Consider the following 16,920-nt stretch of genomic DNA (forward strand, 5'->3'; position numbering starts at 1 on the left):
CAGACAATCATTTTATTTTATTTTTTCTATGCTTTATTGTCAACAAAAGGCATGTACAAAGTCCTAACTCATTGTATAACAAAGCAAATGTCACATGCCTCAACATAAAAGAACAAGAAACAACTAATATAAAACAAAATAAAAGAACAACAAGACATTCATGCTAGAGCTGAAAGCCATTTTCATCACAGCTTGAGCTTTCTGAACTCAAGTTTCAACATTTTTATCCAGCTATGACGTTATTTACCAGTGAAATAATTCAAACTAAATCAATTTAAATTGTTTTCAGATAATAAATCTCATAATAATAATGATAAGATAATAAAATATTGTTATTTTAGTATTTGTATTTACTACTATACTATATATTGTAAATGAGCTAATTTATCAGTTTTCATTTTAGTTTATTTTTATCATTAAAGTTATTTTAGCTTTAGTAACTTTGTTATGCGCTTTTGTTAATATGTATATATATATATCTATATATCTATATATATCTATATATATATATATATATCTATATATATATATATATATATATATATATATATATATATATATATATATATATATATATATATATATTCTCATTTTTAATTTTCAATTTAATTTATATTTGTAAAAAAGTTTTTTTTAAGGTTAAGTTTTTTATCTAATAGTTATTATATTGTTTTCAGATAATAAATCATATTAATTAAGTTTATGGCCAAATATTGTTATTTTAGTATTATTATTTATATATTTAAAATGAGCTTTTATTTTAATATTTAAAGTTTTCATTTATTTTGAGTTTTCATAATTTTGTTATATTTTGTTAAATATTTAACAACAACCACAATATATATATATATATATATTTATATATATATATATATATATATATATATATATATATATATATATATATATATATATATATATATATATATATATATATATATATATATATATATATATATATACAGTGAGGAAAATAAGTATTAGTATAAGTATTTGAACACCCTGCTATTTTGCAAGTTCTCCCACTTGAAAAAATACCAAATGACAGAATGGGTAAACCTATAAAGGAAAGATTTTTATGAATTTTTGAAAATTGGACAGTGCAATTGCTTAAATGAATTTTGGGACAAATTGGACTGTACTTTTCTCTACATCCATACAGTAAAATGACTTGCACATAAATACAATAATAGTCAGGTTGACTCTGAACAAATATCAAATGACAGAATGAGCAAACCTATAAAGGAAAGATTTTTATGATATTTTTGAAAATTGGACTGTAAGTGCTTGAATGAATTTTGGTGAGAGTTTGACTGCACTTTTCTCCAAAACTATACAGTAAAAATACTTGTAAATAAATACAGTAATAGTCAGTGTCACTCTAAACAAATATCAAATGACAGAATGAGCAAACCTATAAAGGAAATAGATTTATGATTTGTTGAAAATTGGACAGTGCAAGTGCTTGAATGAATTTTGGGGCAAATTGGACTGTACTTTTCTCTAAAACTATACAGTAAAATGACTTGTACATAAATACAGTAATAGTCAGGGTCACTCTGAACAAATATCAAAGGACAGAATGAGCAAACCTATAAAGGAAAGATTTTTATGATATTTTTGAAAATTGGACTGTAAGTGCTTGAATGAATTTTGAGGAGAGTTTGACTGTACTTTTCTCTAATACTATACAGTAAAATGACTTGCACATAAATACAGTAATAGTCAGGGTCACTCTGAAAAGATATCAAAGGAACCAACGAGCAAAACTATAAAGGAAAGATTTTTATGATATTTTTGATAATTGGACTGTAAGTGCTTGAATGAATTTTGGTGAGAGTTTGACTGCACTTTTCTCCAAAACTATACAGTTAAATTACTTGTAAATAAATACAGTAATATTCAGGGTCACTCTGAACAAATTTCAAACGACAGAATCAGAAAACCTATGAAGTAAAATTGTTTATGAATTTTTGCAAATTGGACACTGTAAGTCCTTGAATGAATTTTGGGGCGAATTTGACTGTACTTTTCTCCAAAATATACAGTAAAATGACTTGTTACTACAAACAGTAATAGTCAGGGTCACTATAAACAAATATCAAATGACAGAATGAACAAACCTATAAAGGAAAGATTTTTAAGATATTTTTGAAAATTGGACTGTAAGTGCTTGAATTCTGACCCTCAAAGACCTGTTAGTCTGCCTTTAAAATGTCCATATCCACTCCATTTATTATCCTAAATTAGATGCACCTGTCTGAGGTTGTTAGCTGCATAAAGACACCAGTCCACCCCATACAGTGAGTAAGAATCCAACTACTAACATGGCCAAGACCAAAGAGCTGACCAAAGACACTAGAGACAAAATTGAACACCTCAAAAAGGCTGGAAAGGGCTACGGGGAAACTGTCAAGCAGCTTGGTGAAAAAAGGTCCACTGTTGGAGCAATCATTAGAAAATGGAAGAAGCTAAACATGACTGTCAGTCTCCCTCGGACTGGGGCTCCATGCAAGATCTCACCTCGTGGGGTCTCAATGATCCTAAGAAAGGTGAGAAATCAGCCCAGAACGACAGAAATCAGCCCAGAACTACACGGGAGGAGCTGGTCAATGACCTGAAAAGAGCTGGGACCACGGTTGCCACGGTTACTGTTGGTAAAACACTAAGACATCATAGTTTGAAATAATGCATGGCACGGAAGGTTCCCCTGCTTAAACCAGCACATGACCAGGCCTGTCTTAAGTTTGCCAATGACCATTTGGATGATCCAGAGGAGTCATGGGATAAAGTCATGTGGTCAGATGAGACCAAAATATAACTTTTTGGTCATAATTCCACTAAACGTGTTTAGCGGAAGAAGAATGATGAGTAACATCCCAAGAACACCATCCCTACTGTGAAGCATGGGGGTGGTAGCATCATGCTTTAGGGGTGTTTTTCTGCACATGGGTCAGGGCGACTGCACTGCATTAAGGAGAGGATGACCGGGGCCATGTATTGCGAGATTTTGGGGAACAACCTCAGTTAGAGCATTGAAGATGGGTCGAGGCTGGGTCTTCCAACATGACAATGACCCGAAGCACACAGCCAGGATAACCAAGGAGTGGCTCTGTAAGAAGCATATCAAGGTTCTGGCGTGGCCTAGCCAGTCTCCAGACCTAAACCCAATAGAGAATCTTTTGTTTCTCAGCGACAGGCCAGAAACCTGACTGATCTAGAGAAGATCTGTGTGGAGGAGTGGGCCAGAATCCCTCCTGCAGTGTATGTAAACCTGGTGAAAAACTACAGGAAAAGTTTGACCTCTGTAATTCCAAACAAAGGCTACTGTACCAAATATTAACATTGCTTTTCTCAGGTGTTCAAATACTTATTTGAAGCTATATCATACAAATAAATATTTAAAAAATCATACATTGTGATTTCTGGATTTTCTCCAGATTATGTCTCTCACAGTGGCCACGCACATACGATGACAATTTCAGACCCTCCATGATTTCTAAGTGGGAGAACTTGCAAAATAGCAGGGTGTTCAAATACTTATTTTCCTTACTGTATATATATATATATATATATATATATATATATATATATATATATATATATATATATATATATATATATATATATATATATATATATATAGTATTTTAGTTTGAAAATGTAAATGTCCTTAAATGTACTGATTTATCACCATCAGTTTTTCATCTAATATTTATATTATTTAATTTCAACTTTATTTAAATTAACAGAAACTATTTTACTATTTAAGTTAAAAGTAATAGTTTTAGTTAACAAATACAACACTATAATTGGCAGATAGTCTGTTTTTCTTTTAAATGTACATTTAACAATATTTCCAATGAAAAAAAATATTAATAATAATATAGTAAATATATTAACTGAAAATTAGTTGTAATATGTTATGCAAATTTGCTTAAGTAAACGAATCCTGTTTTAAAGATGTTTAGATGCTGTGCTGTGACTCTACCCTAAAAACTAAAACAGAAACACTGAGACGAAACCTTCTTTCCTTAGACTCGAAGATCACTTCCTGTCTGCAGTGGATTCTGGAAGTTTTTAAAAGCCATTAAGAGACAGTAATTAAATTAGAGAAACACAATTCAGCACTCATTTTTATCTATGTTCATTAAACCATTATCATCTTCCCCGTGGACTGAACGAGCCGTATGTGAAATCCATTATAATTTCAACAGATGCAAAAACATTCAGGAACTGATTACATCAAACAATGTTAAAAATCTGAGTATTTGACTCACCAAATCCTTGCATCTTATATGTAAGATTTGCATGGCTATGCACTTGCTTAACTATTTAGCATATTGTCTTTCATTACTGTCCTTAAAGGACAACTCCGGTGAGAAATGCCCCTAGGGGTAATTAACAGATGGTTAGTGAGTAGATCGTTCTCTGGGATGCGTTTTCATGAAAATCGAATGTAAAGAGTTTTATCTCTAAAAACAGATTAGCTTATAGGGCTTGTCTACGGGGCACAGGGTAAGTGAAATTAAACCGCTAGTTAATATCACTAACAAGGCTCAAATCAGCCACACACTAACACGGCAGCATAATGAGGGTCCCTACATGCAAACTGCAGCATTGAGAACTTTGTAAGAGTACAAACAGTTTAATAAGAAGATACTTTATAAAGACAGTGCATTACGCGTTTACAGACGGCAGCCATCTTGGAAATCAGTCTCGACGAGTCGAGCCACGAGCGCTGTGATAAGTGATATGATATGGCACACCCCTAGTCCTTTAATTTATGCATGTGTTGTTTCAGAGTAACGTCTCTCACCTGGATCTCTGCGCGGAGGCTCGTACATTATTTTGAGGTAACACTCAAACTGGGCGGACAGGATATGCTCACGGGTCACGCTCAGATCAGCAGGGGATGCTGGGATATCGCTCACCTCCTCTGTTGACATCATCGCCGCTATAAGCACATCCTCGCAGTGACACACCTGTGCGCATATTAAACCAATATTACAAATAATACATTACAATAAGGCTTAATTTGTTACCTTTAGAGTCTAAATCAATCCTATTTTCAACATTTACATATACATTTTGGTTATGGACTGTAAACTAACATGAACAAACAGAAGTACAGTTTTAATAACTGACATGAACAAATATTAATGTGGATTTTAAATTATATGCGGATGATGTGAAATATTAAATCCAATGACTTTTTAACAATAACTGATACTGAAGTGATAACATCATTTTATTATGTGAAGTTTTTTTATTTTTATTAAATGCACCGTTACTACATTTCTAAGCCTATATAGCCGATTATTGAGAATATTATCTGCCAACAATTATAGCCGATTATTCATAATATTATCTGCCGATATCGGTTATTCATAATATTATCTGCTGATACCGGATATTCGTAATATTATCTGCCGATTATTCAGAATATTATCTGCTGATACCGGTTATTCATAATATTATCTGCCGATTATTCAGAATATTATCTGCTGATATCGGTTATTCATAATATTATCTGCCGATTATTCAGAATATTATCTGCTGATATCGGTTATTCATAATATTATCTGCTGATATCGGTTATTCATAATATTATCTGCCGATTATTCAGAATATTATCTGCTGATACCGGTTATTCAGAATATTATCTGCCGATTATTCAGAATATTATCTGCTGATACCGGTTATTCATAATATTATCTGCCGATTATTCATAATATTATCTGCTGATACCGGTTATTCATAATATTATGTGCCGATACCGGTTATTCATAATATTATCTGCTGATACCGGTTATTCATAATATTATGTGCCGATACCGGTTATTCATAATATTATCTGCTGATACCGGTTATTCATAATATTATCTGCTGATACCGGTTATTCATAATATTATCTGCTGATACCGGTTATTCATAATATTATCTGCTGATACCGGTTATTCATAATATTATCTGCCGATACTGGTTATTCATAATATTATGTACCGATACCGGTTATTCATAATATTATCTGCTGATACTGGTTATTCTGAATATTATGTGCCGATACCGGTTATTCATAATATTATCTGCCGATACCGGTTATTCATAATATTATCTGCCGATACCGGTTATTCATAATATTATCTGCCGATACCGGTTATTCATAATATTATCTGCCGATACCGGTTATTCATAATATTATCTGCCGATACCGGTTATTCATAATATTATCTGCCGATACCGGTTATTCATAATATTATCATAATATTATCTGCTGATACCGGTTATTCATAATATTATCTGCCGATACCGGTTATTCATTATATTATCTGCTGATACCGGTTATTCATAATATAATACAGGTATAATATTATCTGCTGATACCGGTTATTCATAATATTATCTGCCGATACCGGTTATTCATAATATTATCTGCCGATACCGGTTATTCATAATATTATCTGCTGATACCGGTTATTCATAATACTATCTGCCGATACCGGTTATTCATAATATTATCTGCCGATACCAGTTATTCATAATATTATGTACCGATACCGGTTATTCATAATATTATCTGCCGATACCGGTTATTCATAATATTATCTGCCGATACCGGTTATTCATAATATTATCTGCCGATACCGGTTATTCATAATATTATCTGCTGATACTGGTTATTCTGAATATTATGTGCCGATACCGGTTATTCATTATATTATCTGCCGATACCGGTTATTCATAATATTATCTGCTGATACCGGTTATTCATAATATTATCTGCCGATACCGGTTATTCATAATATTATCTGCTGATACCGGTTATTCATAATATTATCTGCCGATACCGGTTATTCATAATATTATCTGCCGATACCGGTTATTCATAATATTATCTGCTGATACCGGTTATTCATAATATTATCTGCCGATACCGGTTATTCATAATATTATCTGCCGATACCGGTTATTCATAATATTATCTGCAGATACCGGTTATTCATAATATTATCTGCAGATACCGGTTATTCATAATATTATCTGCCGATACCGGTTATTCATAATATTATCAGCCGATACCGGTTATTCATAATATTATCTGCCGATACCGGTTATTCATAATATTATCTGCCGATACCGGTTATTCATAATATTATCATAATATTATCTGCTGATACCGGTTATTCATAATATTATCTGCCGATACCGGTTATTCATTATATTATCTGCTGATACCGGTTATTCATAATATAATACAGGTATAATATTATCTGCTGATACCGGTTATTCATAATATTATCTGCCGATACCGGTTATTCATAATATTATCTGCTGATAACGGTTATTCATAATACTATCTGCCGATACCGGTTATTCATAATATTATCTGCAGATACCGGTTATTCATAATATTATCTGCCGATACCGGTTATTCATAATATTATCTGCAGATACCGGTTATTCATAATATTATCTGCCGATACCGGTTATTCATAATATTATCTGCCGATACCAGTTATTCATGATATTATCTGCTGATTATTCATAATATTATCTGCCGATACCGGTTATTCATAATATTATCTGCTGATTATTCATAATATTATCTGCCGATACCGGTTATTCATAATATTATCTGCTGATTATTCATAATATTATCTGCCGATACCGGTTATTCATAATATTATCTGCTGATTATTCATAATATTATCTGCCGATACCGGTTATTCATAATATTATCTGCCGATACCAGTTATTCATAATATTATCTGCCGATACCGGTTATTCATAATATTATCTGCCGATACCGGTTATTCATAATATTATCTGCCGATACCGGTTATTCATAATATTATCTGCTGATTATTCATAATATTATCTGCTGATACCGGTTATTCATAATATTATCTGCCGATTATTCAGAATATATCTGCCGATACCGATAGCCAATTATTATTATTATTATTCAGAATACCGTAATTCCTCAAATAAAGACCGGGGCCTTTATTTACCTGAACTGCCGACGGGAACCGGCTTTTATTTGAAGCAGGCTTTTATTAGGGGCAGGCCTGTATTTCTAATTCCATCTGTTTGAAATATAATTGCTTTATGTAAACCGTTTTCAATTCAAAGTGATCGTTCCAGTGGACAAATATCATTGATTTTTTTAAGAAACATTTGCAAAAATATCACAATACAACAAAATAATATGCATTTTTTGTAATTCCGCGCGCAGCTCCGCATCCGAAGATGAACGAGTTCTCAGCGAATCTAGCCGAGCATGACGTCTCATCACACCGGCCCCCAGTTTACACATACAAATGAGGTGCTTATATTAACTGAATGAGCCTACACAAGCAGAAATAAGCCATTTTAAATAAAGATCCAGGTTTAAACAAATAAATAAATAAATCACGACATTAAAGTTTAGTGAAATTAGGAAATATTTAAGAGATCGTTAATTTAGTGCATATTTCGTTCTCATGTCACGAGTAATAATATCAATCCGAGGTTTACTGAGTTTTACACCATTCTTTTGTAGTGTGGTTTTTGGTGAAATGTACTAAAATAAATATCATCACCTGTGCACGTTAGCCCACTTCTTCTCGACGCGTTGGTTTATAGAACAATTACTCTGAATCGCCCTCTGTCGTTTCAAAGAATAGCACAACGGCGAGCGCGTCAAGTATAAACGCCTCGTCCGTTTGGGGAGGAGCTCGCAGTCAGCGGAGCGGAGACAGGCGAAACAAGTTTTAATAAGGCTTGAGACGCGGAGCTGAGCTTCGAGGCTTGTGTGCGACCCCCTTAAGACATAAAAGAGACGAGAGGCTAATATTAGGTGCGTCTTAATCAGCGCCCTAGTTCAGTAGTCAGGACACTATCGGAAAGTCAATGGGCTGATCCCTGATCAGTGCCCTGACTACTGACGGAGCAGATTGAGACGCACGCATTGTGAAGATCGATATCTGTAGCCTGCCTGACACGGCATTTCCACAGACGTCGCATCTCTCATAGACTACAGTAGCCTATTTAAAATGGCACATGCATCCGTTATATTCTCAATTTAATTTACAAAACAATCCCTGTAAAGTGTTTAGGTTAACTATAGAAGAGACCAGGAGTAGTGTGTGTCGCACTGGCATGACTCGCATCGGGGGCGCGTGGCATCAGGATGGTTTCGCATTAAATGAGCTGCATTTAGGAGATTATCCACTCATTTCCCCCCGGCCTTTATTTTAGACCGGCCTTTATTTTAGACCGGCCTTTATTTGAGACCGGCCTTTATTTGAGACCGGCCTTTATTTGTGGGTCTTGTGAGTGGGAATGGACTGAATGCCAATGGAGGCCTTTCTGAAGCCTTTCTCAGCTTTACACTAAAATATCTTCATTTGTGTTCTGAAGATGAACGAAGGTCTTACGGGTGTCCAACGACATGAGGGTGAGTAATTAATGACATAATTTTCATTTTTGGGTGAACTAACCCTTTAACAGCCCTAATAAAAATAGAACTGAAATATGAATAAATGCTGCATAATTGTATTGCTGATTGCTAACCTCTGTGTTCAGAAGCAGAAGGAGCAGCAGGAGGAGCGATGGGTTTCCTGTCATGACGCACATCTGCCACTCAGACAGGGGGCGCTAGAGAGCATCTGTGTCTGTGGTCAAACACAAATATCTGCATTTTACAACATAATATTGCTTTATCAGTGTTTGCTGCGGTCAACATAAAACAACAATAAATAACATATGTGTTTCGTCTAATGGGGGGTGGGTTTTTTTTGTAGCTCCAGACCAGTCGGCGCTTTAAAGAGCACTGAACGTTGAGTATGTATCTTCACTGGGATGTTCATGAGAACACACTTGTTTATTTTTCAGAGAGGATGTCGCCCACAGTCTATAAACACAGAGGTCGAAGCCCTCAGGACGGAGCGGTCAATTCAGCTTCACATTAACAAAACAACATCCACGTTCTGTGCTCCTCATAATGCAGTGTTCATTAGAATAAGCTGTAACACTTTATTTTAAGGTTCAGTTATTAACTATTAACTAGTTGCTTATTAGCATGCATATTACTAGGATATTGTCTGTTTATTAGCACTTATAAAGCTCATATTAATAACTTATTCTGCATGACCTTATTCTACATCCCTTAATCCAACCCAATACCTAAACTTAAACGCTACAAAAACTACCTTACTAACTATTAATAAGCAGTAAATTATGAGTTTATTGAGGCAGAAGTCATAGTTAATAGTGAATATGTGTTCCCCATACTAAAGTGATACCAAACTACCTCACTAACTATTAATAAGCAGTAAATTATGAGTTTATTGAGGTTAAAGTCATAGTTAATAGTGAATATGTGTTCCTCATACTAAAGTGATACCAAACTACCTCACTAACTATTAATAAGCAGTAAATTATGAGTTTATTGAGGTTAAAGTCATAGTTAATAGTGAATATGTGTTCCTCATACTAAAGTGATACCAAACTACCTCACTAACTATTAATAAGCAGTAAATTATGAGTTTATTGAGGCTAAAGTCATAGTTAATAGTGAATATGTGTTCCTCATACTAAAGTGATACCAAACTACCTCACTAACTATTAATAAGCAGTAAATTATGAGTTTATGAGGCAGAAGTCATAGTTAATAGTGAATATGTGTTCCTCATACTAAAGTGATACCAAACTACCTTACTAACTATTAATAAGCAGTAAATTATGAGTTTATTGAGGCTAAAGTCATAGTTAATAGTGAATATGTGTTCCTCATACTAAAGTGATACCAAACTACCTCACTAACTATTAATAAGCAGTAAATTATGAGTTTATTGAGGCAGAAGTCATAGTTAATAGTGAATATGTGTTCCTCATACTAAAGTGATACCAAACTACCTCACTAACTATTAATAAGCAGTAAATTATGAGTTTATTGAAGCAGAAGTCATAGTTAATAGTGAATATGTGTTCCTCATACTAAAGTGATACCAAACTACCTTACTAACTATTAATAAGCAGTAAATTATGAGTTTATTGAGGCAGAAGTCATAGTTAATAGTGAATATGTGTTCCTCATACTAAAGTGATACCAAACTACCTCACTAACTATTAATAAGCAGTAAATTATGAGTTTATTGAAGCAGAAGTCATAGTTAATAGTGAATATGTGTTCCTCATACTAAAGTGATACCAAACTACCTTACTAACTATTAATAAGCAGTAAATTATGAGTTTATTGAGGCAGAAGTCATAGTTAATAGTGAATATGTGTTCCTCATACTAAAGTGATACCAAACTACCTCACTAACTATTAATAAGCAGTAAATTATGAGTTTATTGAAGCAGAAGTCATAGTTAATAGTGAATATGTGTTCCTCATACTAAAGTGATACCAAACTACCTCACTAACTATTAATAAGCAGTAAATTATGAGTTTATTGAGGCAGAAGTCATAGTTAATAGTGAATATGTGTTCCTCAAACTAAAGTGATACCAAACTACCTCACTAACTATTAATAAGCATTAAATTATGAGTTTATTGAGGCAGAAGTCATAGTTAATAGTGAATATGTGTTCCTCATACTAAAGTGATACCAAACTACCTTACTAACTATTAATAAGCAGTAAATTATGAGTTTATTGAGGCTAAAGTCATAGTTAATAGTGAATATGTGTTCCTCATACTAAAGTGATACCAAACTACCTTACTAACTATTAATAAGCAGTAAATTATGAGTTTATTGAGGCAGAAGTCATAGTTAATAGTGAATATGTGTTCCTCATACTAAAGTGATACCAAACTACCTCACTAACTATTAATAAGCAGTAAATTATGAGTTTATTGAGGCAGAAGTCATAGTTAATAGTGAATATGTGTTCCTCAAACTAAAGTGATACCAAACTACCTTACTAACTATTAATAAGCAGTAAATTATGAGTTTATGAGGCAGAAGTCATAGTTAATAGTGAATATGTGTTCCTCATACTAAAGTGATACCAAACTACCTCACTAACTATTAATAAGCAGTAAATTATGAGTTTATGAGGCAGAAGTCATAGTTAATAGTGAATATGTGTTCCTCATACTAAAGTGATACCAAACTACCTCACTAACTATTAATAAGCAGTAAATTATGAGTTTATTGAGGCAGAAGTCATAGTTAATAGTGAATATGTGTTCCCCATACTAAAGTGATACCAAACTACCTCACTAACTATTAATAAGCAGTAAATTATGAGTTTATGAGGCAGAAGTCATAGTTAATAGTGAATATGTGTTCCTCATACTAAAGTGATACCAAACTACCTCACTAACTATTAATAAGCAGTAAATTATGAGTTTATTGAGGCAGAAGTCATAGTTAATAGTGAATATGTGTTCCCCATACTAAAGTGATACCAAACTACCTCACTAACTATTAATAAGCAGTAAATTATGAGTTTATGAGGCAGAAGTCATAGTTAATAGTGAATATGTGTTCCTCATACTAAAGTGATACCAAACTACCTCACTAACTATTAATAAGCAGTAAATTATGAGTTTATTGAGGCAGAAGTCATAGTTAATAGTGAATATGTGTTCCTCATACTAAAGTGATACCAAACTACCTCACTAACTATTAATAAGCAGTAAATTATGAGTTTATTGAGGCAGAAGTCATAGTTAATAGTGAATATGTGTTCCTCATACTAAAGTGATACCAAACTACCTCACTAACTATTAATAAGCAGTAAATTATGAGTTTATTGAGGCAGAAGTCATAGTTAATAGTGAATATGTGTTCCTCATACTAAAGTGATACCAAACTACCTCACTAACTATTAATAAGCAGTAAATTATGAGTTTATTGAGGCAGAAGTCATAGTTAATAGTGAATATGTGTTCCCCATACTAAAGTGATACCAAACTACCTCACTAACTATTAATAAGCAGTAAATTATGAGTTTATTGAAGCAGAAGTCATAGTTAATAGTGAATATGTGTTCCTCATACTAAAGTGTTACCAAACTACCTTACTAACTATTAATAAGCAGTAAATTATGAGTTTATTGAGGCTAAAGTCATAGTTAATAGTGAATATGTGTTCCTCATACTAAAGTGATACCAAACTACCTTACTAACTATTAATAAGCAGTAAATTATGAGTTTATTGAGGCTAAAGTCATAGTTAATAGTGAATATGTGTTCCTCATACTAAAGTGATACCAAACTACCTTACTAACTATTAATAAGCAGTAAATTATGAGTTTATTGAGGCAGAAGTCATAGTTAATAGTGAATATGTGTTCCTCATACTAAAGTGATACCAAACTACCTTACTAACTATTAATAAGCAGTAAATTATGAGTTTATTGAGGCAGAAGTCATAGTTAATAGTGAATATGTGTTCCTCAAACTAAAGTGATACCAAACTACCTCACTAACTATTAATAAGCAGTAAATTATGAGTTTATTGAGGCAGAAGTCATAGTTAATAGTGAATATGTGTTCCTCATACTAAAGTGATACCAAACTACCTTACTAACTATTAATAAGCAGTAAATTATGAGTTTATTGAGGCAGAAGTCATAGTTAATAGTGAATATGTGTTCCTCATACTAAAGTGATACCAAACTACCTCACTAACTATTAATAAGCAGTAAATTATGAGTTTATTGAGGCAGAAGTCATAGTTAATAGTGAATATGTGTTCCTCATACTAAAGTGATACCAAACTACCTCACTAACTATTAATAAGCAGTAAATTATGAGTTTATTGAGGCAGAAGTCATAGTTAATAGTGAATATGTGTTCCCCATACTAAAGTGATACCAAACTACCTCACTAACTATTAATAAGCAGTAAATTATGAGTTTATTGAGGCAGAAGTCATAGTTAATAGTGAATATGTGTTCCTCATACTAAAGTGATACCAAACTACCTCACTAACTATTAATAAGCAGTAAATTATGAGTTTATTGAGGCAGAAGTCATAGTTAATAGTGAATATGTGTTCCTCATACTAAAGTGATACCAAACTACCTTACTAACTATTAATAAGCAGTAAATTATGAGTTTATGAGGCAGAAGTCATAGTTAATAGTGAATATGTGTTCCCCATACTAAAGTGATACCAAACTACCTTACTAACTATTAATAAGCAGTAAATTATGAGTTTATTGAGGCAGAAGTCATAGTTAATAGTGAATATGTGTTCCTCAAACTAAAGTGATACCAAACTACCTCACTAACTATTAATAAGCAGTAAATTATGAGTTTATTGAGGCAGAAGTCATAGTTAATAGTGAATATGTGTTCCTCATACTAAAGTGATACCAAACTACCTCACTAACTATTAATAAGCAGTAAATTATGAGTTTATTGAGACAAAAGTCATAGTTAATAGTGAATATGTGTTCCTCATACTAAAGTGATACCAAACTACCTTACTAACTATTAATAAGCAGTAAATTATGAGTTTATTGAGGCAGAAGTCATAGTTAATAGTGAATATGTGTTCCTCATACTAAAGTGATACCAAACTACCTCACTAACTATTAATAAGCAGTAAATTATGAGTTTATTGAGGCAGAAGTCATAGTTAATAGTGAATATGTGTTCCTCATACTAAAGTGATACCAAACTACCTCACTAACTATTAATAAGCAGTAAATTATGAGATTATTGAGGCAGAAGTCATAGTTAATAGTGAATATGTGTTGCCCATAGTTACCAAATAAGCATTCAGTGTGAAGGACGCTTTAGCGGTAAAATAACAACAATTACATCACTGCAGTGAAAGAAAGGAAACACACGGGGTGGGATTATTATCAAGTGTTAATAATCTGTGGGTCAAACTATTAGACGAATCAAACTCTGGGATAAAGTGAATGTGTGAACAGTGTGTGTTATTTGGGCTCAGGGGAAGTGTTGGATTTCCTGTTGATAGAGTTTCTACAGCATCTCACGGGGCAGAAACGAGCGCGTGTGTGTGTGTGTGTGTGTGTGTGTGTGTGTGTGTGTGTGTGTGTGTGTGTGTGTGTATATATTTCCCATGAGCTCTCCATGCAGATCTAGAGTTTAAGGTCAAAAGTCACGATCACTCACAAGAGGCTCTCTCAGACATGAGAAACATCCACAGGATCTTTAATTACGGCCGTAAACCACGAGCTACTGTGATTTTAACACACTTACAGACTAATCATACCGTGGTAAAATCACTGTAACATATAGTGTCATGGAAACTTGTTTTTATAAATGCAACAATAATCACACTTACATAAACACTAAATAAAAAAATACATGAATGTTTAATACAAAATATCAATGAATGATGATAATATCCAAAATAAACAATTAATATTCTAGTAATCAATATTATAATCGGATATACGTGTAAACTGATAGTGTTTTGAATCACTAGCATGATGTTTATTTTAATATTTACTAGGGCTGGGATTCGATTAAAAAAATTAATCGAATCGGCTTTGTAATTAATTAATCGAAATTAATCGCATTTTAATTGCATATAAATATTTGACCTGAGAACCATGAGAAGTCATTTTTTCACATGGATTTTTAGTATACCATTGAATGTTCACTATGGATTGTTGTTGTCATGACTCGTGAGTCGTGGTTGTTATCATGGCTATCAAAATCCAGTGTTCGGTATTTTGCGTACGTGAGTTTTTGTTGTAGACGGCTATTAAAAAAATAAAAATAAATTGTGTACTGTGCTAATTAACTGAGATTTCTTACAGCTCTTACAGGTTGTTGGCCTTGTCTGTTTCGTTGCTTCCATTGCTCTCCCCTTTTTGTAAGTCGCTTTGGATAAAAGCGTCTGCTAAATGATTAAATGTAAATGTAAATGTGAATGTGAGCGCTAGTTGGTGTTCCAGTATAATCGGTCCGTCGAAACTCATTCATTGAAAAACGTTCCGCGGTGCAAAAATAAGTGTGGTTAAAATTATGTTATTTCTTTTTTTTTGCGTAATTAATTAATTAATTAACAAAAATAGGTTTAAATAGATTAAATAGAATATACAATCCAATATTTTAAATATGTAAATATTAGGGCCGGGACTTTAACGCGTTAATTAAGATTAATTAATAACGGGACTTTAACGTGGTAAAGTCCCGGCCCTAATATTTACATATTTAAAATATTGGATAGTATATTCTATTTAATCTATTTAAACCTATTTTTGGCAGAATAAAATAAATATATAATTGATCTTTTATGTATATTAGTAGATAATATAAAATCAATAATAATAATTAACTATAAAATATATTAATAATGATATTAAATACATTACAAAACGATGTGTATATATATATATATATATATATATATATATATATATATATATATATATATATATATATATATATATATATATATATATATATATGTGTGTGTGTTAACAATTATTTATATTATTTATTAATAGATATTTTGGCTATATATTAAAATATTTTTATTTTATTAAATTACTATTAATAATTACTATTTTAATTATGTTGTGTGTGTCCAAATAAACTTAAATATATTTGTTAACAACTATTTACTGTTAGGGTTAGGGTTATATATATATATTTATATATATTTGTTAACATTTATTATTATTATATTATATATATATATATATATATATATATATATATATATATATATATATATATATATAAAATTTCAGTATTATAAAAAATATGAATTATTATATAAAATATTATAAAAAATATTAAATAATCTTATTTAAAATGTTAATATTATATATATATATAAAATGTTAACATATTTATATATTTTAATTTATCATTTTTTATATTTTATATCATAATTTATATTGTATTATATTTAGTCTCATTTGTTTGATTAAAAATACAGTAAACATAGTGAAATATTATTCTAATGTAGACCATCTGTTCTC

The 16,920-nt window shown here is 31.9% G+C and overlaps 1 protein-coding gene across 3 annotated transcripts in view; it reads right to left on the reverse strand.

The window, feature by feature from the left end:
- calcrl2 (calcitonin receptor-like 2) overlaps positions 1–16,920 on the reverse strand; it is an 80,082-nt gene that overhangs the window by 28,032 nt on the left and 35,130 nt on the right. For all 3 annotated transcript variants that reach the window (XM_067445390.1, XM_067445389.1, XM_067445391.1), the window contains exons 2-3: positions 9,559–9,659; positions 4,820–4,985 (exon numbers count right to left, since the gene is read on the reverse strand). In XM_067445390.1, the coding sequence (XP_067301491.1) occupies positions 4,820–4,985; positions 9,559–9,621 (229 nt within the window). In that variant the 5' untranslated portion in view covers positions 9,622–9,659. The remainder of the gene's footprint in view (positions 1–4,819; positions 4,986–9,558; positions 9,660–16,920) is intronic.

This window comes from Pseudorasbora parva, chromosome 6 (genome assembly GCF_024679245.1).
Source record: "Pseudorasbora parva isolate DD20220531a chromosome 6, ASM2467924v1, whole genome shotgun sequence".
NCBI lineage: Eukaryota > Metazoa > Chordata > Actinopteri > Cypriniformes > Gobionidae > Pseudorasbora > Pseudorasbora parva.